Consider the following 21,338-nt stretch of genomic DNA (forward strand, 5'->3'; position numbering starts at 1 on the left):
TTATTAATATTGTTGTTAATCATATTACTGTTGTTGTTAATGATTTTATTATTGTTATTAATATTGTTGTCATTGATGTTACTGTTGTTATTAACATTGTTGTTAATGATTTTATTATTGTTATTAATATTGTTGTTAATCATATTACTGTTGTTGTTAATATTGTTGTTAATGATTGTATTATTGTTATTAATATTGTTGTTAATCATATTACTGTTGTTGTTAATGATTTTATTATTGTTATTAATATTGTTATTAATGATGTTACTAATGTTATTAATATTGTTGTTAATTATTTTATTATTGTTATTAATATTGTTGTTAATGATGTTACTATTGTTATTAATATTGTTGTTAATGATTTTATTATTGTTATTAATATTGTTGTTAATGATGTTACTATTGTTATTAATGTTGTTGTTAATGATTTTATTATTGTTATTAATAATGTTGTTAATGATGTTACTATTGTTATTAATATTGTTAATAATGATTTTATTATTGTTATTAATATTGTTGTTAATGATGTTACTATTGTTATTAATGTTGTTGTTAATGATTTCAATATTGTTATTAATGCTGTTAATGATGTCAGTATTGTTATTAATGTTGTTGTTTATGATGTTATTATTGTTAATAGTCTTGTTGTTAATGATGTTACTATTGTTATTATTGTTGTTAATTATTTTATTATTGTTATTAATAGTGTTGTTAATGATGTTACTATTGTGATTAATGTTGTCGTTAATGATGTTATTATTGTTGTTAATATTGATGTTACTATTGCTATTAATGTTAATAATGATTTCAATATTGTTTTTCATGCTGTTAATTATGTTAATATTGTTAATGATTTTATTATTGTTATTAATATTGTTGTCAATGATGTTACTATTGTTATTGATGTTGTTGTTAATGATTTCAATATTTTTATTAATTATGTTAATGATGTCAATAATGTTATTAATGTTGTTTGTGATTTTATTATTGTTAGTAGTCATGTTGTTAATGATGTTACTATTGTTATTATTGTTGTTGGTAATGATTTCATTATTGTTATTAATTATGTTAATGATGTTCATATTGTTATTAATGTTGTCGTTAAAGATTTTAATATTGTTATTGTTGTAGTTAATGATGTAATTATTCTTATTAATGTTGTTCTTAATGATTTTAATATTGTTATTAATGTTGTTGTTATTGATGCTGTCATGTTATTAATTTTGTTGTTAATGATTTTAATATTGTTATTAATGTTGTTTTTAATGATGTTATGTTATTAATGTTGTTGTTGTTAATGATGTTAATATTGTTATTAATGTTGTTGTTAATGATTGTCATTAATGTTGGGATGGGCTCCACCCTGTATGTAACTAAATAACTGTAGCTGGGATAGGCTCCACCTTGTATGTAACTAACTATAGATGGGCTAAGCTAAATCCTGTATGTAACTAAATAACTGCAGCTGTGATAGGCTCCATCCTGTATGTAAGACAATAACTGTAGCTGGGATAGGCTCCACCCTGTATGTAACTAACTATAGCTGAGATAAGCTCCATCCTATATGCAACTAAATAACTGTAGCTGGGATTGGCTCCACCCTTTATGTAACTAAATAACTGTAGCTGGGTTAGGCTCCAGCCTGTATATAACAAAAAAACGGTATCTGTGATAGGCTCCATCCTGTATGCAACAAAATAACTGTAGCTGTGATAGGCTCTACCCTGTATGTAACTAAACAACTGTAGCTGTGATAGGCTCCATCCTGTATGTAACTAACTATAGCTGGGATAAGCTCCATCCTTTATTTAACTAAATAACTGTAGCTGGGATAGGCTCCACCCTTTATTTAACTAACTATAGCTGGGATAGGCTCCATCCTTTATGTATCTAAATAACTGTAGCTGAGATAGGCTCCATCATTCATGCAACTAAATGACTTTAGCTGGGATAGGCTCCACCCCGTATGTAAAGAACTATAGCTGGGTTAGGCACCATCCTGTATGTAACTAAATTACTATAGCTGAGATTGGCTCCATCTTGTATGTAACTAAATTACTGTAGCTGGGATAGGCTCCATCCTGTATGTAACTAAATAACTGTAGCTGTGATAGGCTCCATCCTGTATGCAACTAAATAATTGTAGCTGGAATAGGCACCATCCTGTATGTAACTAAATAACTGTAGCTGGGATAGGCTCCATCCTGTATGTAACTAAGTAACTGTAGCTGTGATAGGCTCCATCCTGTATGTAACACAATAACTGTAGCTGGGATAGGCTCCACCTTGTATGCAACTAACTATAGCTGAGATAAGCTCCATCCTATATGCCACTAAATAACTGTAGCTGGGATTGGCTCCACCCTTTATTTAACTAACTATAGCTGGGATAGGATCCATCCTTTATGTAACTAAATAACTGTAGCTGGGATGGGCTCCACCCCGTATGTAAAGAACTATAGCTGGGATAGGAACCATCCTGTATGTAACTAAATTACTATAGCTGAGATAGGCTCCATCCTGTATGTACCGGTAACTAAATTACTGTAGCTGGGATAGGCTCCATCCTGTATGTAACTAAATAACTGTAGCTGTGATAGGCTCCATCCTGTATATAACTAAATAATTGTAGCTGGAATAGGCACCATCCTGTATGTAACTAAACAACTGTAGCTGTGATAGGCTCCATCATGTATATAACTAAATAATTGTAGCTGGAGTAGGCACCATCCTGTATGTAACTAAATAACTGTAGCTGGGATAGGTTCCATCCTGTATGTAACTAAGTAACTGTAGCTGTGATAGGCTCCATCCTGTATGTAACTAAATAACTGTAGCTGTGATAGGCTCCACCCTTTATTTAACTAACTATAGCTGGGATAGGCCCCATCCTTTATGTAACTAAATAACTGTAGCTGAGATAGGCTCCATCATTTATGCAACTAAATGACTGTAGCTGGGATAGGCACCATCCTGTATGTAACTAAATTACTATAGCTGAGATAGGCTCCATCCTGTATGTAACTAAATAACTGTAGCTGGGATAGGCTCCATCCTGTATGTAACTAAATAACTGTAGCTGTGATAGGCTCCACCCTGTATGTAACTAAACAACTGTAGCTGTGATAGGCTCCATCATGTATGTAACTAAATAATTGTAGCTGGAATAGGCTCCATCCTGTATGTAACTAAATAACTGTAGCTGGGATAGGCTCCATCCTATATGTAACTAACTATAGCTGGGATAATTTCCATCCTTTATTTTACTAAATAACTGTAGCTGGGATAGGCTCCATCCTTTATGTAACTAAATAACTGTAGCTGAGATAGGCTCCATCATTTATGCAACTAAATGACTGTAGCTGGGATAGGCACCATCCTGTATGTAACTAAATTACTATAGCTGAGATAGGCTCCATCCTGTATGTAACTAAATAATTGTTGCTGGAATAGGCTCCATCCTGTATGTAACTAAATTACTGTAGCTGGGATAAGCTCTATCCTGTATGTAACTAAATTACTGTAGCTGTGATAGGTTCCATCCTGTATGTAACTAAATAATTGTTGCTGGAATAGGCTCCATCCTGTATGTAACTAAATAACTGTAGCTGGGATAGGCTCCATCCTGTATGTAACTAAATAACTGTAGCTGTGATAGGTTCCATCCTGTATGTAACTAAGTAACTGTAGCTGTGATAGGCTCCATCATGTATGTAACTAAATAACTGTAGCTGTGATAGGCTCCATCCTGTATGTAACTAACTATAGCTGGGATAAGCTCCATCTTTTATTTGACTAAATAACTGCAGCTGGGATAGGCTCCACCCTTTATTTAACTAACTATAGCTGGGATAGGCACCATCCTTTATGTAACTAAATAACTGCAGCTGAGATAGGGTCCATCATTTATGCAACTAAATGACTGTAGCTGGGATAGGCTCCACCCCGTATGTAAATAACTATAGCTGTGATAGGCACCATCCTGTATGTAACTAAATTACTATAGCTGAGATAGGCTCCATCCTGTATGTAACTAAATAACTGTAGCTGGGATAGGCTCCATCCTGTATGTAACTAAATAACTGTAGCTGTGATAGGCTCCATCCTGTATGCAACTAAATAATTGTAGCTGGAATAGGCTCCATCCTGTATGTAACTAAATAACTGTAGCTGGGATAGGCTCCATCCTGTATGTAGCTAAGTAACTGTAGCTGTGATAGGCTCCATCCTGTATGTAACTAAATAACTGTAGCTGTGATAGGCTCCACCCTGTATGTAACTAAAATAACTGTAGCTGGGATAGGCTCCATCCTGTATGTACCTAACTATAGCTGGGATTAGCTCCACCCTTTATTTAACTAAATAACTGTAGCTGGGATAGGCTCCACCCTTTATTTAACTAACTATAGCTGGGATAGGCCCCATCCTTTATGTAACTAAATAACTGTAGCTGAGATAGGCTCCATCATTTATGCAACTAAATGACTGTAGCTGTAATAGGCTCCATCCTGTATGTAACTAAATATTTGTAGCTGGAATAGGCTCCATCCTGTATGTAACTAAATAAATGTAGCTGGGATAGGCTCCATCCTGTATGTAACTAAATACCTGTAGCTGGGATAGGCCCCATCCTGTATGTAACTAAATAACTATAGCTGTGATAGGCTCCAACTTGTATGTAACTAAATAACTTTACCCGGGATAGGCTCCATCCTGTAAGTAACTAAGTATAGCTGGGATAAACTCCATCCTTTATTTAAGTAAATAACTGTAGCTGGGATAGGCTCCACCCTTTATTTAATTAACTATAGCTGGGATAGGCCCCATCATTTATGCAACTAAATGACTGTAGCTGGGATAGGCTCCACCCTGTATGTAAATAACTATAGCTGTGATAGGCACCACCCCGTATGTAACTAAATTACTATAGCTGAGATAGGCTCCATCCTGTATGTAACTAAATAACTGTAGCTGGGATAGGCTCCATCCTGTATGTAACTAAATAACTGTAGCTGGGATAGGCTCCATCCTGTATGTAATTAAATGATTGTAGCTGGAATAGGCTCCATCCTGTATGTAACTAAATAACTGTAGCTGTGATAGGCCCCATCCTGTATGCAACTAACTATAGCTGGGATAAGCTCCATCCTTTATTTAACTAAATAACTGTAGCTGGGATAGACTCCAACCTTTATTTAACTAACTATAGCTGGGATAGGCTCCATCCTTTATGTAACTAAATAACTGTAGCTGAGATAGGCTCCATCATTTATGGAACTAAATGACTGTAGCTGGGATAGGCTCCACCCCGTATGTAAAGAACTATAGCTGGGATAGGCACCATCCTGTATGTAACTAAATTACTATAGCTGAGATAGGCTCCATCCTGTATGTAACTAAATTACTGTAGATGGGATAGGCTCCATCCTGTATGTAACTAAATAACTGTAGCTGTGATAGGCTCCATCCTGTATGTAACTGAATAATTGTAGCTGGAATAGGCCCCACCCTGTTTGTAACTAATTAACTATTGCTGGGGTAGGCTCCATCCTCTTTCAAGCGTTACAGCTGTGTACCTAATGAAGTGGTCAGTGAGTAGACAGACAAACAGGAAGTAGAAATGTTGACTTTATCTCTTTCTTAATGAACTACTTCCTGTCTCATTTGTGGCTGACAGGTGTGATGACAAGGTGAGTGTATTCTAGTCACACACACACACACACACACACACACACACATACACACACACACACACACACACACACACACACACACACCTTGGAAGATGGCGGGTGTTTCTATCAGCTGCCTATCGGGCACCTTGCCGCAGTAAAGCGGAGATAGGTGCTGTAAAGTGGAGATATGTGCTGCAAAACGCCTGCAAGTCACACACAGCTAATTACAAAGTGATTATGTGTGGGAGATAGGCGGCGTGACATGTTCACACACACACAATTATCTTCACACACACACAATTATGTTCACACACACACAATTATGCTCTGATTACAACCTCAGGGGTTCATTCCAGAACTGCGTATCATGTCCTCCATCTTTGTGTGTGTGTGTGTGTGTGTGTGTGTGTGTGTGTGTGTGTGTGTGTGTGTGTGTGTGTGTGTGTGTGTGCGTGCGCGACAGAGCCAAAGGCATGGAGGTGTCTCCATTTTGTATTTAAACTTTCATTCAAACTCCAGTGGACCTTCTCATCTGCAACATGACTGTGTTGTGTAGTGTGTCACGTAGACTACTTGTTTGGGTGTGTAGTGTGTCACGTAGACTACTTGTTTGGGTGTGTAGTGTGTCACGTAGACTACTTGTTTGGGTGTGTAGTGTGTCACGTAGACTACTTGTTTGGGTGTGTAGTGTGTCACGTAGACTACTTGTTTGGGTGTGTAGTGTGTCACTTAGACCAGTTGTTTGGGTGTGTAGTGTGTCACGTAGACTACCTGTTTGGGTGTGTAGTGTGTCACGTAGTGTACTTGTTTGGGTGTGTAGTGTGTCACGTAGAATACTTGTTTAGGTTTGTAGTGTGTCAAGTAGCCTACATGTTTGGGTGTGTAGTAAGTCACGTAGACTACTTGTTTGGGTGTGTAGTGTGTCACGTAGTGTGCTTGTTTGGGTGTGTAGTGTGTCACGTAGCGTACTTGTTTGGGTGTGTAGTGTGTCACGTAGACTACTTGTTTGGGTGTGTAGTGTGTCACGTAGTGTACTTGTTTGGGTGTGTAGTGTGTCACGTAGACTACTTGTTTGGGTGTGTAGTGTGTCAGGTAGACTACTTGTTTGGTTGTGTAGTGTGTCATGTAGACTACTTGTTTGGGTGTGTAGTGTGTCACGTAGACTACTTGTTTGGGTGTGTAGTGTGTCACGTAGTGTACTTGTTTGGGTGTGTAGTGTGTCACGTAGTGTACTTGTTTGGGTGTGTAGTGTGTCACGTAGACTACTTGTTTGGGTGTGTAGTGTGTCAGGTAGACTACTTGTTTGGTTGTGTAGTGTGTCATGTAGACTACTTGTTTGGGTGTGTAGTGTGTCACGTAGACTACCTGTTTGGGTGTGTAGTGAGTCACGTAGCCTACATGTTTGGGTGTGTAGTGTGTCACGTAGACTACTTGTTGTAGTGTGTCACGTAGACTACTTGTTTGGGTGTGTAGTGTGTCACGTAGACTACTTGTTTGGGTGTGTAGTGTGTCACGTAGACTACTTGTTTGGGTGTGTAGTGTGTCACGTAGACTACCTGTTTGGGTGTGTAGTGTGTCACGTAGACTACTTGTTTGGGTGTGTAGTGTGTCACGTAGACTACTTGTTTGGGTGTGTAGTGTGTCACATAGACTACTTGTTTGGGTGTGTAGTGTGTCACGTAGACTACTTGTTTGGGTGTGTAGTGTGTCACATAGACTAATTGTTTGGGTGTGTAGTGTGTCACGTAGACTACTTGTTTGGGTGTGTAGCGTGTCACGTAGACTACTTGTTTGGGTGTGTAGTGTGTCATGTAGTGTACTTGTTTGGGTGTGTAGTGTGTCATGTAGACTACTTGTTTGGGTGTGTAGTGTGTCACGTAGACTACTTGTTTGGGTGTGTAGTGTGTCACATAGACTACTTGTTTGGGTGTGTAGTGTGTCACGTAGTGTACTTGTTTGGGTGTGTAGTGTGTCACGTAGATTACTTGTTTGGGTGTGTAGTGTGTCACGTAGACTACTTGTTTGGGTGTGTAGTGTGTCACGTAGACTACTTGTTTGGGTGTGTAGTGTGTCACGTAGACTACTTGTTTGGGTGTGTAGTGTGTCACGTAGCGTACTTGTTTGGGTGTGTAGTGTGTCACGTAGACTACTTGTTTGGGTGTGTAGTGTGTCACGTAGCCTACCTGTTTGGGTGTGTAGTGTGTCACATAGTGTACTTGTTTGGGTGTGTAGTGTGTCACGTAAACTACTTGTTTGGGTGTGTAGTGTGTCACTTAGACTACTTGTTTGGGTGTGTAGTGTGTCACGTAGACTACCTGTTTGGGTGTGTAGTGTGTCACGTAGACTACTTGTTTGGGTGTGTAGTGTGTCACGTAGACTACCTGTTTGGGTGTGTAGTGTGTCACGTAGACTACTTGTTTGGGTGTGTAGTGTGTCACGTAGACTACTTGTTTTGGGTGTGTAGTGTGTCACGTAGCCAACCTGTTTGGGTGTGTAGTGTGTCACGTAGACTACATGTTTGGGTGTGTAGTGTGTTACGTAGTGTACTTGTTTGGGTGTGTAGTGTGTCACGTAGCCTACCTGTTTGGGTGTTTAGTGTGTCACGTAGACTACTTGTTTGGGTGTGTAGTGTGTCATGAGTGTACTTGTTTGGGTGTGTAGTGTGTCACATAGACTACTTGTTTGGGTGTGTAGTGAGTCACGTAGACTACTTGTTTGGGTGTGTAGTGTGTCACGTAGACTACTTGTTTGGGTGTGTAGTGTGTCACGTAGACTACTTGTTTGGGTGTGTAGTGTGTCACGGAGACTACTTGTTTGGGTGTGTAGTGTGTCATGTAGACTACTTGTTTGGGTGTGTAGTGTGTCACGTAGACTACTTGTTTGGGTGTGTAGTGTGTCACGTAGACTACTTGTTTGGGTGTGTAGTGTGTCACGTAGACTACTTGTTTGGGTGTGTAGTGTGTCACGTAGACTACCTGTTTGGGTGTGTAGTGTGTCACGTGGACTACTTGTTTGGGTGTGTAGTGTGTCACGTAGACTACTTGTTTGGGTGTGTAGTGTGTCACGTAGCCTACTTGTTTGGGTGTGTAGTGTGTCATGTAGACTACTTGTTTGGGTGTGTAGTGTGTCACGTAGACTACTTGTTTGGGTGTGTAGTGTGTCACGTAGACTACTTGTTTGGGTGTGTAGTGTGTCACGTAGCCTACCTGTTTGGGTGTGTAGTGTGTCACGTAGACTACTTGTTTGGGTGTGTAGTGTGTCAAGTAGACTACTTGTTTGGGTGTGTAGTGTGTCACGTAGTGTGCTTGTTTGGGTGTGTAGTGTGTCACATAGACTACTTGTTTGGGTCTGTAGTGAGTCACGTAGCCTACATGTTTGGGTCTGTAGTGAGTCACGTAGCCTACCTGTTTGGGTGTGTAGTGTGTCACGTAGCCTACTTGTTTGGGTGTGTAGTGTGTCACGTAGACTACTTGTTTGGGTGTGTAGTGAGTCACGTAGACTACTTGTTTGGGTGTGTAGTGAGTCACGTAGACTACTTGTTTGGGTGTGTAGTGTGTCACGTAGTGTACTTGTTTGGTTGTGTAGTGTGTCATGTAGACTACTTGTTTGGGTGTGTAGTGTGTCACGTAGCCTACTTGTTTGGGTGTGTAGTGTGTCACGTAGTGTACTTGTTTGGGTGTGTAGTGTGTCACGTAGACTACTTGTTTGGGTGTGTAGTGTGTCACAAAGACTACTTGTTTGGGTCTGTAGTGAGTCACGTAGCCTACATGTTTGAGTGTGTAGTGAGTCACGTAGACTACTTGTTTGGGTGTGTAGTGTGTCACGTAGACTACTTGTTTGGGTCTGTAGTGTGTCAGGTAGACTACTTGTTTGGTTGTGTAGTGTGTCATGTAGACTACTTGTTTGGGTGTGTAGTGTGTCACGTAGCCTACCTGTTTGGGTGCCTGCAGGAGCTCGCTGGCCGTGGATGTCAGCTGGATGGCTCTCTGGTGTCCTGGACTGGACGTCACACTGAGTGACAAAGAAGCCACCAGCTGGACTCCCAGGTCCGTGATGGTGACCTGACCAGGGACACGAGGATCAGTTTTACGACGCCGGACCTCCGCCACGTTTGTTTCCTACCTTGTCGTCCAACACGGTCACCGTCTTCTCCGCCAGGATGGAGTCGGACAGAGGAGACAACACCTGGAAAAAAACAACACCATGAAAACTTCGCAACGTAACGTTGAATTTGTCCGAACAAAAAATGTAATAACCTAACATAATGTAGCGCAACGTAGTAACAAACCGTAATGAGGCAACATAACATAGTACAACGTAATGTATCGTAACGTAATGAGTGCAAGGTAACGTTGTGAAATTTAACGTAGCGGAAAGTAACATGGCGCAACATAATGGGGGTAACATAATGAGGGTAACGTTATGTAGCAAAACATAATGTAATGTAGTGTAGTGTAATGTAACGTAGTGTAATGTATTGTAGCGTAACATAATGTAGTGTAACGTAATGTAGCATATTATAATGTAGTGTAATGTAATGTAGCATAACTAAATGCAGTGTAATGTAGCGTAGCTAACGTAACAGCATGACATGGCGTAACATAGTGTAACATAACGTAACGTAACGGCAGGACATGGTGTAACATAATTTAACACAACCTAATGTAGCAACATGACATGGCGTAACATAATGTAACATAACGTAACATAACAGCATGGCATGGTGTGCCATAATATAACATAACATAATGTAACATAACGTAACGTAACAGCATGACATGGTGTAACATAATGTAACACAACCTAACGTAACAGCATGACATGTCATAACATAGTGTAACATAACGTAACAGCATGACATGGTGTAACATAATGTAACACAACCTAACGTAACAGCATGACATGTCATAACATAGTGTAACATAACGTAACAGCGTGACATAATGTATCATAACGTAACATAATAGCATGGCATGGTGTGCCATAATATAACATAACATAATGTAACATAACGTAAGGTCACAGCATGACATGGTGTAACATAATGTAACACAACCTAACGTAACAGCAAGACATGTCATAACATAGTGTAACATAACGTAACAGCATGACATGGTGTAGCATAATGTAACACAACCTAACGTAACAGCATGACATGTCATAACATAGTGTAACATAACGTTACAGCGTAACATAATGTATCATAACGTAACATAACAGCATGGCATGGTGTGCCATAATATAACATAACATAATGTAACATAACGTAAGGTCACAGCATGACATGGTGTAACGTAATGTAACACAACCTAACGTAACAGCATGACATGTCATAACATAGTGTAACATAACGTAACAGCGTAACATAATGTATCATAACGTAACATAACAGCATGGCAGGGTGTGCCATAATATAACATAACATAATGTAACATAACGTAAGGTCACAGCATGACATGGTGTAGCATAATGTAACACAACCTAACGTAACAGCATGACATGTCATAACATAGTGTAACATAACGTAACAGCATGACATGGCGTAACATAATGTAACACAACCTAACGTAACAGCATGACATGTCATAACATAGTGTAACATAATGTAACGTAACAGCATGACATGTCATAATATCATGTAACATAATGTAACGTAAAAGCATGACATGTCATAACATAATGTAACATAGCGTAACATAACAGCATGACATGGCGTAACATAATGTAAAATAATGTAACAGCATGACATGGCGTAACATAATGTAATGTAACAGCATGACATGGCGTAACATAATGTAACATAATGTAACATAACAGCATGACATGTCATAACATAATGTAACATAGCGTAACATAACAGCATGACATGGCGTAACATAATGTAAAATAATGTAACAGCATGACATGGCGTAACATAATGTAATGTAACAGCATGACATGGCGTAACATAATGTAACATAATGTAACATAACAGCATGACATGTCATAACATAATGTAACATAGCATAACGTAACAGCATGACATGGCGTAACATGATGTAACAACGTAAGGTAACAGCATGACATGGCGTAACATAATGTAACATAACGTAACATAACGTAACAGCATGACATAACATCATGTAACATAACGTAACGTAACAGCATGACATGGCGTAACATAATGTAACATAACGTAACATAACAGCATGACATGACATAAAATCATGTAACATAACGTAACAGCATGACATGACATAACATCATGTAACATAATGTAACGTAACATCATGACATGGCGTAACATAATGCAACGTAACGTAACAGCATGACATGACATAACATCATGTAACATAACATAACGTAACAGCATGACATGACATAACATCATGTAACATAATGTAACGTAACATCATGACATGGCGTAACATAATGCAACGTAACGTAACAGCATGACATGTCATAACATCATGTAACATAATGTAACGTAACAGCATGACATGTCATAACATAATGTAACATAGGGTAACATAACAGCATGACATGGCGTAACATAATGTAACATAACGTAACATAACAGCATGACATGACATAACAACATGTAACATAACGTAACAGCATGACATGACATAACATCATGTAACACAATGTAACGCAACAGCATGACATGGGGTAACATAATGTAACGTAACGTAACAGCATGACATGACATAACATCATGTAACATAACGTAACGTAACAGCATGACATGACATAACATCATGTAACATAATGTAACGTAACAGCATGACATGGCGTAACATAATGCAATTTAACGTAACAGCATGACATGACATAACATCATGTAACATAACGTAACGTAACAGCATGACATACGTAACATAATGTAACATAACATAACGTAACGTAACAACATGACATGGCGTAACATAACGTGACACAACGTAACATAACAGCATAGCATAACGTAACGTAACGTAACATAGTGTAACATCATGTAACATAACGTAACAGCATGACATGGTGTTACATAATGTAATACAACGTAACGTAACAGCATGACATGGCGTAGCATAATGTAACATAACGTAACAGCATAACCGGGCGTAACATAGCGTAACATAACGTAACGTAACAGCATAACATAATGTAACATAATGTAACATAATGTAACATAACGTAACGTAACAGCATGACATGGCGTAACATAACACAACAAAGGACATGACAAGACACGTTAAAATAAGATATATAGGTTGAGATAAGACCACATCAAATGAGGTGAGAAAAGTTCAGTTAAGATGAGGTAAGTTAAGATAAGAAGTCTGGAGACGTATGAGGAGACAAAGGAGTCTGCCCGGCGACAGAGTGAGCGAGGCGTGTGATTGGTGCAGAGAGAAGAGACATGTGACCTGGATGGTGGTGATGCCCAAGTCCCGGCCCAGCAGGACTCTCCCGTCTATCAGCTTGGCGATGCGAGGGTCCTCCACCTGTAGGGGGTCACGTCCTTCATCACATCATACCTAATGTTGTGTCCCGTGACTACCTTCAGCTGGTCCAGGACCAGGTGTGTCATGTCCACCTGCCTACCTTCAGCTGGTCCAGGACCAGGTGTGTGATGTCCACCTGCCTACCTTCAGCTGGTCCAAGACCAGGTGTGTGATGTCTGCCTGCCTACCTTCAGCTGGTCCAGGACCAGGTGTGTGATGTCCGCCTGCCTACCTTCAGCTGGTCCAGGACCAGGTGTGTAATGTCCGCCTGCCTACCTTCAGCTGGTCCAGGACCAGGTGTGTAATGTCCGCCTGCCTACCTTCAGCTGGTCCAGGACCAGGTGTGTGATGTCCGCCTGCCAGTCAGCGCCCAACATGAAGACCATCTGGCCTCTCGGGTCGGACGGCTCGGACACGAAGTGGGTGAGGACTCGGACCAGGGCGTACTGGTACTGGGGGTCCCGGAAGGATTCAGGATTAGACGGAAGGATCCTTCAGGACTTCATGTGAGGAGCAATTCAAGTTACCTGCAGGGTGCAACCTTTGCCGCCCTTCTTCTCGTCTTCATCCTCGTCTTCGCTGTCTCGCCTCATCCTGCACACACACCACTTTTAATACCTCACACTAAATAGCATCTCCATTCATTACACCAGTGACAAAGGAACGTCTGAGACACCTTCAAGTACACTGGAATGTCTAAAATACCTTCAAGTACACTGGAATGTCTAAAAAACCTTCAAGTACAATGGAACGTCTGAGACACCTTTAAGTACAATGGACCGTCTGAGACACCTTTAAGTACAATGGACCGTCTGAGACACCTTCAAGTACACTTCAATGTCTAAAACACCTTCAAGTGCACTGGAACGTCTGCTTCAAGTGCACTACAACGTCTGAAACACCTTCAAGTACACTTGAACATCTGAAACACCTTCAAGTACAATGGACCGTCTGAAACACCTTGAAGTACACTTCAATGTCCAAAACACCTTCAAGTGCACTGGAACATCTGCTTCAAGTGCACTGGAATGTCTGAAACACCTTCAAGTACACTTAAATGTCTGAAACACCTTCAAGTACACTGGAATGTCTAAAATACCTTCAAGCACAATGGAACATCTGAAACACCTTCAAGTGCACTGGAGCGTCTGAAACACCTTCAAGTGCACTGGAACGTCTGAAAGACCTTCAAGTACAATGGAACGTCTGAGACACCTTCAAGTACACTTCAATGTCTAAAACACCTTCAAGTGCACTGGAAAGTCTGCTTCAAGTACACTGGAACGTCTGATACACCTTCAAGTACACTTGAATGTCTGAAACACCTTCAAGTACACTGGAATGTCTAAATTACTTTCCTGCACAATGGAACATCTGAAACACCTTCAAGTGCACTGGAGCGTCTGAAACACCTTCAAGCGCACTGGAACGTCTGAAAGACCTTCAAGTACAATGGACCGTCTGAGACACCTTCAAGTACACTTCAATGTCTGAAACACCTTCAAGTACACTGGAACGTCTGAAACACCTTCAAGTACACTTGAACGTCTGAACGACCTTCAAGTACAATGGACCGTCTGAGACACCTTCAAGTACACTTCAACGTCTAAAACACCTTCAAGTACACTTGAACGTCTGAACGACCTTCAAGTAAAATGGACCGTCTGAGACACCTTCAAGTACACTTGAATGTCTGAAACACCTTCAAGTGCACTGGAACATCTGAAAGACCTGCAAGTACAATGGAACGTCTGAGACACCTTCAAGTACACTTCAATGTCTGAAACACCTTCAAGTGCACTGGAACGTCTTCTTCAAGTACACTGGAACGTCTGAAACACCTTCAAGTACACTTGAATGTCTGAAACACCTTCAAGTGCAATGGACCGTCTGAGACACCTTCAAGTACACTTCAATGTCTAAAACACCTTCAAGTGCACTGGAACGTCTGAAACACCTTCAAGTACAATGGACCGTCTGAGACACCTTCAAGTACACTTTAATGTCTGAAACACCTTCAAGTGCACTGGAACGTCTGAACGACCTTCAAGTACAATGGACCGTCTGAGACACCTTCAAGTACACTTCAATGTCTGAAACACCTTCAAGTGCACTGGAACGTCTGCTTCAAGTGCACTGGAACGTCTGAAACACCTTCAAGTGCACTTGAATGTCTGAAACACCTTCAAGTGCACTGGAACGTCTAAAATACTTTCAAGTACACTGGAACGTCTAAAACATCTTCAAGTACAGCTTCTAAAACAGCTTTTTTTTTTAACCTTTTTTTAAGTTTACTCGTTAAAGTGTACTTATTAAAGTGTACTTATTAAAATGTAGTTCTAGGGTTGCTGTTCGAAACCGGTTCTCCTGGTTGTTCCATAAGAAAAGGACTCGAATCCCTGTTTGAGAACCGGTTCCCGTTATCGAGGCCACTTTATTAAAGAAAAATAATTGGTTCTTTATTCGAATCCCGTCCCACAGGAAATGCCCTGTGGGACATCACAGGAAATGACGTAGCTCAGTCATTAGGCGGCAGATACAGAAGAAGCAACAAGGTTTATTATATGCATACTTTTTTGTATTCTATTTTAGTTACTTAGAATGGCGCTGTTTTGTACTGTTTTTGTACTGTTTTGTACTGTTTTTGTACTGTTTTGTACTGTTTTTGTACTGTTTTTGTACTGTTTTTGTTTCTCGTCCGTTTGTAACTGAAATGTATAAATAAAGGTTTGGAAAAAAAAAAGAAAGAAAAAGAAGCAGCAACAATAATGGACCGGAAAAAAATACGAGGAGGAAACGGTTATCTGCAATTCTTGCCAGGCTTCGCTCTCGTGTAAGGGGGGGAACAAAACAAGCATGATGGAACAAGTTCAGGCCGCACATAACCTGAAGGTTCGAGAAAGGTGTTGTGGAGAATTAATTAATTAATTCAGTCATTATTAATATACTGAGATGAAGAATATCTTATTTTCAATAAGGTTGAAAGTATTTCTCATAATTCTTCTTTGTACTTTGTAAGCACTATTTGTTTGAACAACCTCCTAAAGTGGATCATATCAGTACAATGTTTCACTTCATTACTTAATCCATTCCATCATTTGATTCCACATACTAATGCTAAAGACTTAATAACAGACTGCCTAGTCTTCACATTCAGCTAATTTCCCCCCTAATTTTATGCTGTGTCTGTCCCTCATTTTCCCCTCCAGGACAAGGACGTGCAGCCATTCCTGGAGGAGGCCACACTGATGGACCCCAGAAGGATGTTCCAATAGCAGCAGAAGTGCACTTTTTGGAGAGCTGTATTATTTTCAGTTTTGTGCCCAAGGGACTGAACACTATATTATTATTTATACACCTATAGTGATCACAGAGACAGGTTGTTTTTGTGTTACTGTATATATTTGTTTTTCTGAAAAATCCCACTTAATATACTTTGGGTAACAACAGTCAATATTTATTTATTTATTTTATATACTTTTTTTTTTTAATAAAATAAAAGTGAGCTTTTGTTAAACCAAATATTGTGGGGGTTTTTTCCATATACAACAACCTATCTGGGTTCAATAAGAGAATCGATAAGGAATCGGTTCGATAAGAGGATTCCATATTGGGCTCAAACTCGATCATTTCTTATCAAACATCATCCCTATGTAGTTCTCAAAATATACTTTTTAAAGTGTATTTCTCAAAGTGTACTTCTTAAAGTGTGTTTATTTAAATGCACTTGTTAAAGTGTACTTATGAAAGTTTACTACGTAATGTGTACTTCTTTAAGTGTACTTATTAACGTTGACTACTTAAAGTTGACTACTTAAAGTTGACTACTTAAGTGTACTTACGTACGTGTACTTATTAAAGTGTGCTTACTAAAGTGTACATATTAAAGTGTACTTAATAAAGTGTACTCATTAAAGTGTAATCATTAAAGTGTACTTATTAAAGTATACTTATTAAGGTGTACTTATTAAAGTGTACTTATTAAAGACTATTACTTAAAGTGTACTTGTTAAAGTATACTTGTTAAAGTGTACTTGTTAAAGTGTACTTTTTAAAGTACACTTTTAAAATGTGCATCTTAAAGTGCACTTGTTAAAGTGTATTCCTTAAAGTGTACTAATCAGAGTGTACTAATCAGAGTGTACTTATTTAAGTCTACTACTCAGCCTACTTAGAAAAGTATATTACTTAAAGTGTGCTTGTTAAAGTGTACTTGTTAGTGTACTTATTAAAGGCTATTTTTTAAAGTGTACTTGTTAAAGTGTACTTTTTAAAGTACTCTTTATCAAATGTATTTATTAAAGTGTAATACTCAAAGTGTAATACTCAAAGTGTACTAATCAGAGTGTACTTATTTAACTCTATTACTTAAAGTGTACTCAGTATACTTATAAAAGTATATTACGTAAAGTGTGCTTGTTAAAGTGTACTTGTTAAATACTACTACTTAAAGTGTACTTGTTAAAGTGTACTTATTCAAATGTACTTCTTAAAGTGTACTTTTTAAAGTACACTTCTTAAAATGTAGATCTTAAAGTGCACGTGTTAAAGTGTATTTCTTAAAGTGTACTTCTTTAAGTGTAGTTCTTAAAGTGTACTAATCAAAGTGTACTCATTTAAGTCTACTACTTAAAGTGTACTCAGTGTACTTATTAAAGTACACTGAGTTTATTAGAGTTTAGTTTATTACTGAAAGTGTCCTTCTTAAAGTGTGCTTATTAAAGTTGACTACTTCTTAAAGTGTACTTATTCAAGTTTACTTATAAAGACTACTACTTAAAGTGTACTTGTTAAAGTGTACTTATTAAACCGTAATTATTGAAGCGTATTTCTTAAAAAGTATTGTTTCTAGTAGATTTCTTAAGATGTAGTTACTCAAGTGTACTTGTTAAAGTCTACTTCTTAAAGAGTACTTATTAAAATGTACCTCCCAAAGTGTACTTCTTGGAGTGTACTTATTAAAGGTTACTACTTCAAGTCTACTAGTTAAAGTATTCCATTTGAAAGCCAGCAATGGAATATTTACAAAGTGAACACCGCTTCACTTCTTTTTACGCTTGTGTAAAAAGTGTGACTTGGTGAGTGCACTGAAATAGAGGAAGAGACTACTTGTGTGTTTACCTCCTGCTGGGGGCGATGGGCACACGCCAACCTTTGACCTGGCTGAGCTCGGTGTCGGACACGTGGATCTGCAGGGGCAGCTTGGGCACCCACACGCTGAGAGCCAGCTGGGCGGACAGGTGCATGTAGGTGAAGACCACGCCCACGGACTGACGCCCACGCATCTCCTTGCCGTTCACGAACACCTGGTCGCACGTGGGGGACACCTGGGCCGCACGGGGAGAAGGACAACATCCCGTGCTTTTATTGTGAAAGGAATGCTGGATGAAAAAAAATCTTTTTTCTCCAGGAAAACTAACGACACTGACTTTTGACATTTTTAACATGTTTAGCAACATCTAAAACATTTAAAACATGCTAAACAATTTTTAAAGTTATGAACATTTTTGCAATTTAAAAAAAAATTGTTTTCAAAGTTTGTAAATATGTTTTTCTAATTTTTAAACAATGTTTCAAATTTTTAAACATTTTAACATTTTTAAAAAGGTTTAAACATTTTAAAATGTTGCAAATATTTAAAAAGGTTTAAATGTCTTATGTTTTAAACATTTTTAAAAAATAGTAAACATTTTAAAACTTTGTAAAAATGTTTTAAAACATTCTAAACATTTTTCACATTTCTTTTAAACATTTTTAACATTTTAAACAATTGAATACACCTAAAACGTTTAAAACATTTTCAACATTTTTTCAAAGTTTTCAACAGTGTTTCAAAGTTTTATAAATTTTTTAGTTTAAAAAATTAAAAAAATGTTTTCAAAGTTTAATTTTTTTTTTTAAGTTTTAAACATTTTAACATTTTTAAAACGATTTAAACATTTTAAAACATTTCAAATATTCAAAACGGTTTAAACTATGTAAAACATTTTAAAACATTTCAAATATTTAAAAAGGTTTAAACTATGTAAAAGTTTTTTTTTATTAAATGTTAATATTATAAACATTTTAACATGTTTAATATGGTTCAAAGTTAAAAAACATTTTAAAATGTTAACACTTTAAACATTTGAAAAAGTTTAAATATGCTAAATCGAGTATTACATTTTAAACATTCAAACATTTTTTTTTAATTTTAAACATTTTAAAACTTTGTAAAATATTTTTTAACATGTTTTTCATTTTTATCATTACAAAACAAGCTAAACATTGTTTCTATGTTTTAATTTTTTTTTTTTTTTTAACAGTTTAAACTATGTAAAATATTTAAAAAATGTAAATATTTTAAACATTTTGTCATGTTAAACATGTTTAAAAATGTAAAGAGGTTTTAAATTATTTTTTACATTTTTTGAAATGTTAACACTTTTTGAAAAAATGTAAACATTTTAAATCGGGTTTAACATTTTAAACTTTTTTTAAAAATTCAAAAATTTAAAAATTGTTAAAACTTTGTAATTTAAAAAAATATGTTTGACATTTTTAGCCTTCTAAAACATGCTAAACATTTTTTCAAAGTTTGAAACATGTTTTAACATTTTAACATTTTTAAAACGGTTTAAACATTTTAAAACATGTCAAATATTAAAAACAGTTTAAACATTTTTTTTTTAAAGTCATATTTGAAAAATTTCAACATGTTTTTAACATTTCTAAAAATTAAAACATTTTAAAATTGTTAAAACTTTGTAATTAAAAAAAAATTTTTTTTTTACATTTTTAGCCTTCTAAAACATGCCAAACATTTTTTCAAAGTTTGAAACATGTTTTCAAAGTTTTAAACATTTTAACATTTTTAAAACGGTTTAAACAGTTTAAAACATGTCAAATATTAAAAACAGTTTAAACATTTAAAAAAAAAAAGTAATATTTGAACAATTTCAACATGTTTTTAAAAATTAAAACATTTTAAAATTGTTAAAACTTTGTAATTTAAAAAAAAATATGTTTTACATTTTTAGCCTTCTAAAACATGCTAAACATTTTTTCAAAGTTTGAAACTTGTTTTCAAAGTTTTAAACATTTTAACATTTTTAAAACGGTTTAAACATTTTAAAACATGTCAAATATTAAAAACAGTTTAAACATTTTTTTAAAAAGTAATATTTAAAAAATGTCAACATGTTTTTAACATTTCTAAAAATTCAAACATTTTAAAATTGTTAAAACTTTGTAATTTAAAAAAAAAAATGTTTTACATTTTTAGCCTTCTAAAACATGCTAAACATGTTTTCAAAGTTTGAAACATGTTTTCAAAGTTTTAAACATTTAAAATTTTTTAAAACGGTTTAAACAGTTTAAAACATGTCAAATATTTAAAACAGTTTAAACATTTAAAAAAAAAGTAATATTTGAACAATTTCAACATGTTTTTAACTTTTCTAAAAATTAAAACATTTTAAAATTGTTAAAACTTTGTAATTTAAAAAAATATGTTTTACATTTTTAGCCTTCTAAAACATGCTAAACATTTTTTCAAAGTTGGAAACATGTTTTCAAAGTTTTAAACATTTTAACATTTTTAAAACGGTTTCAACATTTTAAAACATGTCAAATATTAAAAACAGTTTAAACATTTAAAAAAAAAGTAATATTTGAACAATTTCAACATGTTTTTAAAAATTAAAACATTTTAAAATTGTTAAAACTTTGTAATTTAAAAAAAAAATATGTTTTACATTTTTAGCCTTCTAAAACATGCTAAACATTTTTTTAAAGTTTGAAACATGTTTTCAAAGTTTTAAACATTTTAACATTTTTAAAACGGTTTAAACATTTTAAAACATGTCAAATATTAAAAACAGCTTAAACATTTTTTTTTTAAAAGTCATATTTGAAAAATTTCAACATGTTTTTAACATTTCTAAAAATTCAAACATTTTAAAATTGTTAAAACTTTGTAATTTAAAAAAAATATGTTTTAAATTTTTAGCCTTCTAAAACATGCTAAACGTTTTTTCAAAGTTTGAAACATGTTTTCAAAGTTTTAAACATTTTAACATTTTTAAAACGGTTTAAACATTTTAAAACATGTCAAATTTTAAAAACAGTTTAAACATTTAAAAAAAAAAAAGTAATATTTGAACAATTTCAACATGTTTTTAAAAATTAAAACATTTTAAAATTGTTAAAACTT

At 36.1% G+C, this 21,338-nt stretch overlaps 1 protein-coding gene across 1 annotated transcript in view; it reads right to left on the minus strand.

Moving 5' to 3' along the window:
- LOC133577720 (transmembrane protein 132B) overlaps nt 1-21,338 on the minus strand; it is a 405,689-nt gene that overhangs the window by 16,789 nt on the left and 367,562 nt on the right. Inside the window, exons 7-12 of the mRNA XM_061931705.1 lie at nt 18,266-18,471; nt 13,672-13,738; nt 13,465-13,596; nt 13,067-13,144; nt 9,798-9,860; nt 9,608-9,736 (exon numbers count right to left, since the gene is read on the minus strand). Of these exons, the coding sequence (XP_061787689.1) occupies nt 9,608-9,736; nt 9,798-9,860; nt 13,067-13,144; nt 13,465-13,596; nt 13,672-13,738; nt 18,266-18,471 (675 nt within the window). The remainder of the gene's footprint in view (nt 1-9,607; nt 9,737-9,797; nt 9,861-13,066; nt 13,145-13,464; nt 13,597-13,671; nt 13,739-18,265; nt 18,472-21,338) is intronic.

This window comes from Nerophis lumbriciformis, linkage group LG03, assembly GCF_033978685.3.
Source record: "Nerophis lumbriciformis linkage group LG03, RoL_Nlum_v2.1, whole genome shotgun sequence".
Taxonomy (NCBI): Eukaryota; Metazoa; Chordata; class Actinopteri; order Syngnathiformes; family Syngnathidae; genus Nerophis; species Nerophis lumbriciformis.